At 42.2% G+C, this 6333-nt stretch overlaps 1 protein-coding gene across 1 annotated transcript; it reads left to right on the forward strand.

Annotated features, from left to right (window-relative positions):
* Positions 1 to 494: 494 nt before the first annotated feature.
* Positions 495 to 4214, forward strand: cdca7a (cell division cycle associated 7a). Its single transcript, XM_084908967.1, has 10 exons — positions 495 to 619; positions 1274 to 1417; positions 1502 to 1624; positions 1712 to 1915; positions 1995 to 2066; positions 2151 to 2342; positions 2449 to 2577; positions 2679 to 2828; positions 2910 to 3046; positions 3130 to 4214. The coding sequence occupies exons 1-10, from the start codon at positions 599 to 601 to the stop codon at positions 3161 to 3163; spliced, it is 1206 nt and encodes a 401-aa protein (XP_084765093.1). The 5' UTR covers positions 495 to 598; the 3' UTR covers positions 3164 to 4214.
* Positions 4215 to 6333: the final 2119 nt, after the last annotated feature.

Raw genomic sequence — 6333 nt, forward strand, 5'->3', positions numbered from 1 at the left:
CAAATCTATCCAATCTATCCTATTTAGCAACAAAAACCCATATAAATTCCACCATAAATATTTATATGTATAAATATAAATCAGGTTTCATAAATTGTATTTAATTTCCTGGCTTCTAACTTAAGTGTGGATGCTGAACTTTGATCTGAACATGAAATAACCTTGCAGAAAAAAAGGGGGGAAAAAATCTGGTCTGTTTGTGAACTTGGAAAAGAGTCAACATTTTACCCGCCTTGTATGCAAATAGCTCTGTAAAAAAATTCGCGCCGCGGTAAAGGCCGTGGAAGACACATATCTCAAATGATTCATTAATTCATTAGTTTTTAAGTCTGGCGGTTCACATAAATATAGAGCACACTTCAAGCAATTATAAAGGCTTGTTTAAGAGTTTGGCACTTGTGCTTTCCATAATAAATTTGCTCTGTTACTTATAAAACGTGTCGCTGCGTTTTATGCAGCTTTCAGGACTTTGCGTTGGCGCGGGAAATGAACGGAGTGTGGACCGCTTGCAGCTGCAGGTCCTGCTTTGTTCGCTGCAGAGCTGCTGCACGGATTGGATCCGTTTCTGTTCGTGTGTGACGAGTTTTAAAAGAAAAAAATGCCTCTCACTCGCTCCAAGGTAAGAAAAACACCCTGAAGTTTTTAATAAAATTACTTCCTTTATCATTTGTGCTTTTATTAACTTTTTGAGTGGATAATATACTTTTTTGAACAAATTATCTTAGTTAAGTTGGACTATAAACACCAACTTTCCCTTATCCTTATAGTCCGTGTTTATTGTTGGCGTTGTCGAAAAAAAACGAACTGAAACGCAACATATACAGCGGAATGAACGTTTTTATTGCGTACATCCACGTTTTTTTTTTATTTTTTAATGCAGATCAATCATGGCCCAATTGTCTGCCTTTGCTAGCTTTATAGTCAGGGGTGTGTCCCATAAATCCGAAGCTCAAACATTAATGAAAAGCCCATCGAAAGAATTAACTGTGAAAGTGGTTTTAAGCCATTTCTTTTCCTTTACTTTTTGTTTTTTTTAAAGAACCTCTGTCTGACCTCAGCTTGGGCTTCAGAGACTTTTCTTTCTTGTTGCTCAGTTTTCATATGAAGCTCCACCATTTCTTTTCTTTTGAGGCTTTGCAAGGAAGTCTCGGTGGTTTTGTTAGCTTCTTCATTGAGGAGAACAGTAAATCACGTGGCTCTATAGGCCCTCCTGATTTTTGAGCAGTTGTGCTCCTGTACCTGTTCTCTAAATGCTCTTGCTGTTCTTTTGTAGAAACTGGCCGCCCAGTCTCCATCCACCAGGATGAGCTTGAGGAGCTTCCGCAGCGTCCCGCTAGTCCCCATTGAGACTTCCTCCTCTTCTTCTTCTGATGACAGTTGCGATAGTTTCGGCTCCGATGGAGGCTATGCAAATATGGTAACGATAAAATGCCAATGAAATATTTAGGATAAATGTTATTATGTGTGAACTGTATGAAACTAATGCTCGTGTCCGTTTTAGAGGAACAACTTGAGACAGACGAGGAGAACGGTGGAGAAGCGGAAAGTGTTTGAGGCTACCTCGGAGGAGGACACGTGCAGCGGGTTTGAGGAGAATGTGATCAGCAGTCGGATAAAAGCTATGGTAAGGTCTGCGCAAAGCAAAACGGAACTGAACATCTTCAGAAAGCACAAGCGTTTCCTCTAATTTCATGTTTATATTTTTGTTTAGAAAGTAGATGCTAAACCCCCGAGACGTGGCCGCAAGTCCAACACCCTGAAGATTGCCTTAAATTTCCCCACCAAAAAGACGGGCATGAAGAGGCCTGCATCCGAACCACTGCCTCAGCCTAAAGTGCGAGACTCTGACTCGGAGGATGAAGAGGAGAACTTCATGAGCAAAAGAGCCCTGAATATTAAGGAGAACAAAGAAATGGTAAAAGTGGTTACATTCAATTCACTTTGTAAACTGACCATGATTTGGCCTTATTTACTTACGGCGACTTGTTTTACAGCTTGCAAAGCTCATGGCAGAACTGAACAAAGTGCCTGGACTCTTTCCTGGAAGGCGGATGTCGTTAACTACGGTAACGGAGATAAACAAATCGTCTGTCTTATTTTTACCTCGCCAATTGGTTCTCTATACTATATTAACATTTGCACATCTTCAGCCCCGACAGGCACCTCGGCGGTCCATGGGAACCCCGGGATCCTGCAGGAGAAACCAAGAGCGTTTGTCTCGGCCCCACACACGGTCCCGCTCCCTGGTGGACGGACCTCCCAGCCCACCTCCAGAGGAAGAGCTTGAGGACAAGTTCAGCCTGGTTCGCAAAAGTCGCTACTATGAGGAAGTTGATGAACCTGTAAGTCAGATTGTACTGTTAATCATTTTTAAACAGTTCTAGACTCGCTTAAAAGACATAATAGCATGCTAATTAACTTTTTTTAAAAAAACAAATTGGTGTGCAGCCCCGTCGCCGATCCTTCACTGGATGCAAGGCCATCCCCCATGTAGTGAGGCCCGTGGAGGACATCACAGAGATGGAGCTGCAGCGCATCTGCCACAATGTGCGAGAGAAAGTCTACAACAGCTCCACTGTAAGTCTTTGACTCAGAATGTGAAACATTTGAGCAGTTTAAAACAAACAAACAAACAAAAAACACCCCAACTCGGCTTCACAAACCTCCTTTCTTTTCAGGGAACCACTTGCCACCAGTGCCGCCAGAAGACAATCGACACCAAAACTAACTGCCGTAGTCCGGAGTGCGTGGGCGTCAGGGGTCAGTTCTGCGGGCCGTGTCTTCGTAACCGCTACGGAGAAGAGGTCCGAGATGCTCTGCTGAATCCGGTAAGTTTGCAAACATGTACTGTGTTCTGTGTATGTATGCGTTGTATGTGTGACTCATTTCATTCTCATTGTTCCGGGTAGGAGTGGCAGTGCCCACCATGCAGAGGGATCTGTAACTGCAGCTTCTGCCGGGCCCGAGAAGGCCGCTGCGCGACGGGAGTGTTGGTGTACCTGGCTAAATACCACGGCTTTGACAATGTGCACGCCTACCTGAAAAGGTGAGTAGCACATTTGTCTTAAAATCTTTATCTCACTATGTTATGGGGTAAGGTTATTAACAGATTTATTTTTCTCTCTGCAGCTTGAGAAAGGAGCTGGAAGAAAGCAGTGAGTGAGACGTGAATGCGAAGCAGCTTCTGCACCTGACTTGCTCTGTGACCACTTTTTACACACACAGCCATCACAATGTTCATAGCGTTGTAGCGCGTTGCATTTATTCCGCTGGTTAATGTGACACTTCATTGACAGAAGAAGAACAAAGGCTGTTTCTCTTCTGCACATTTTTCTTGTCTGTTCTCAAGAACTGAGCTTTACATTAAGGCTAGTTGTTTGTAAGCTAGGGTTGAGCGAAACACTCAAAATCTGCAATCTTAACTGTAAGATGATTCTTAAATCCTACAATGTACATATGGCTCGAATGTAAAGTCTGTTTTTATAGCTGAATCATCATATTTGCTGCAGAAAGGCTTGTTTAGATGATCTGCTGTGTTTTACATTGTTTTAAATGTAATGATTTTTGTACTGCATTCATTGACTGACCCCCAGTTGCAAATTTATGCTTGTTTCTCACCTCTTTTTTAAAAAAGATGTTTGCTTGCGATGGCCTGTAGGAATGGTCCAGTGATGTGCATGCCGTGAGTGGGAGGGGGGTGCAGCTGGGAAAAAAACCTAGAGGAACTGTGAGATATACTACAGTGCCTGGTTAAATATCCTTCATTAGATAACTGTCGCTAATGGTGTGGAAACAATTAGCACACTCTAATGGGAATCTCATACCTGTAAATCATTTTATCCTGTTAAAGCACATTCTCGCTTTGCTCCAGTCTCTTTGGCTCATTTTCTGCCTTACGCAGTTAAGTAGGAATGGTTGAAGGTGCAGTAGAGTTATGGCCTGCATTTTCTGTTCAGAAGTGATACTCGTATGCACGATGAGATGAAATTAACCTTTGTGCAGTTCGTCTTTGAAATGTACTTCATTTGACCTGGAAATACTCTAATTGTATGATACTATTTGACAAAGAATTAAAAAAGGTTGGAGTTTCCTCACTGTAGGTGGAGGTTATCTTACTGCTGCTTGATTATAAGGCTCTGTACACCTTTGGTGATGCTTGCTTTGTGTTCATTGGGTTCGCTGTACAGTTTCAATAAAGTGTTGATTTCTGCAAAGTGCTGTCAGTGTTCTTTGACTTGACCATCACTCCATCCTCGACAATGGCAGCTGCATTTAATCTTGATATACTCGAGGCGGGGGGGTTTCTGTGTGATTGCAGTGACGTAAAAGGCAAATACACTATACTGGCAAAAGTATTCACTCACCCATCAAAATTACTGAATTCAGGTGTTTCAATCACTTCCATGGCCACAGGTGTTTTTAAGAAAAAAAAATCAAGCTGGCTGCTTCTACAAACATTTGTGAAAGAATGGGTCACTCTCAGGAGCTCGGTGAACTTAAGCGTGGTACCGTGCGAGGATGCCACCTGTGCATATTCCATAGTCAACTTACAAAAATGTGGAAGCGATTGGGAACGATAACAAATTAGTGACAAAGTGGTAGGCCACCTAAGACCACAGAGCAGGGTCTGCAGATGCTGAGCCACATAGTGCACAGAGGTCGGCAACTTTCTGCAGGGTCAATCGCTAAAGATCTCCGAACTTCACGTGGTCTTCATATTGGCTAAAGAACGGTGTGTAGAGCGCTTCATGGAATGAGTTTCCATCGCTGAGGGCTGAGTCCGAGTCTGGGTTTAGCAGTTACCAGGAGAATGGTACTTGTTTGACTGCATTGTGACAAGTGTCAAGTTTGGTGGAGGGGGGGTTGTTTTTCAGGAGTTAGTTGCAGTGAAAGAAATTAAATGCTTCAGCATACCAAGACATTTTGGACAATTTCATGCTCCCGACCTTGTAGGAACAGTTTGGGCCTCTTCTTTTTCCAACATGACTCGAAGTAGTGCACTAAGCAAGGTCCATAGAGATATGGATGAGCGATATCGGTGTAGAAGAACTTGACCGAGTCCTGACCTCAACCTGAAAGAACACCTTTGGGATGAATTAGAGCAGAGGCTGCGAGCCAGGCCTTGTCTTCCAACATTATTGTCTGACCTCACCAATATACCCCTGGAAGAACGGTCAAAAATTCCTATGAATGCACTCCTAAATCTTGTGTAAAGCCTTCTCAGAAGATTTTAAGCTGTTAAAGCTGCATAGAGTGGGCTGAGCCGGCTGACGTAATATTAAACCCTACTGATTAAGAATGGGACATCACTTTTGTCACCTAGCATGATGTTAGCTAGGTGTCATCAGGGTTTATGGTAAGCTGGAATTCCTTCACACAGAGTAAAACATTTAACAAGGCAGACACCATCCTTCAGGGCTGTCACAACCACTGCACTGTGAGGGGGGTGTAGGTTGTCATTCATCTGCCGGCACAAGCTTGAATGGGTCTGATAATCACCATTTACACCAACCATGCTGCATTAAAGGCACCACACAAGTCAAAATACAAATAAAAGTGGTTTTGCTGATCTGCTGAAGTGTGAGCAAAGCATCCAGTGTGCCTTCAGTCTAATATTTTTTACATGCTCACAATCAGGATCGCCACAAACAATCTTTTCATTTTAGCTCAGAACTGGAGAACAGTTGACATTTTTATGTGATAAAAGCCCAAAACAGCTTTTCCCTAAATCCCACTCACTATTATTAGACTAAATAAGGATGCACATTAAATTAATGCAAAAACAAATATACAAAATGCTGAATTGATATTAATACTGTAGTTTTAAATAAGCAATATTTTTGTACTTAATTAATCTCACTTCATTACCCAGAGCACAGAAAATCCTTATAATAACAAATACCTGTCCAAGTTTTTCAGCTCTTCATCACACAATTTTTATACATTGAACCGTTCCTCCAAATTCAATCATTTTTGGTGATTGAGTAGCTTATAAAATCACCTTTACCAGCAACAACTTGAAGTTATCATTTCTCAAGCTCCCACCACAGCATTTTAGTTGGGTTCAAGTCTGGACTTCAGGCCACTGAAACACACATAGATGAGATTTTCAGCTGTGATTGGGATCATCGTCCTTTTGCATCACCCAGCTTCAGCCAAGCTTTAGCTTTCAAATAGACGCTCTTATATCTGACTCTAGAATATTTTTTATGCAGAGGAGTTCATGGTCGAGTCGATGATAATATGCCCAAATCATCATTCCTCTACCACCATGGCTAACTCAGTGTTTGGCTTTCTCTGAACTTGGCCAACTTCTTCACTTTCGTAGTGTGT

Source organism: Perissodus microlepis, chromosome 16, assembly GCF_051167445.1.
Source record: "Perissodus microlepis isolate ML-2025 ecotype Zambia chromosome 16, ASM5116744v1, whole genome shotgun sequence".
Lineage (NCBI taxonomy): Eukaryota > Metazoa > Chordata > Actinopteri > Cichliformes > Cichlidae > Perissodus > Perissodus microlepis.

Bases quoted from the DNA above. Each gene is read 5' to 3' on its own strand.
- cdca7a (XM_084908967.1), top strand. From the start codon at position 599: ATGCCTCTCACTCGCTCCAAG. The intron at 1,916-1,994 runs GTAAAAGTGGTT...CTTGTTTTACAG, and splicing joins TTAAGGAGAACAAAGAAATG to CTTGCAAAGCTCATGGCAGA. The intron at 2,578-2,678 runs GTAAGTCTTTGA...CTTTCTTTTCAG, and splicing joins AAGTCTACAACAGCTCCACT to GGAACCACTTGCCACCAGTG.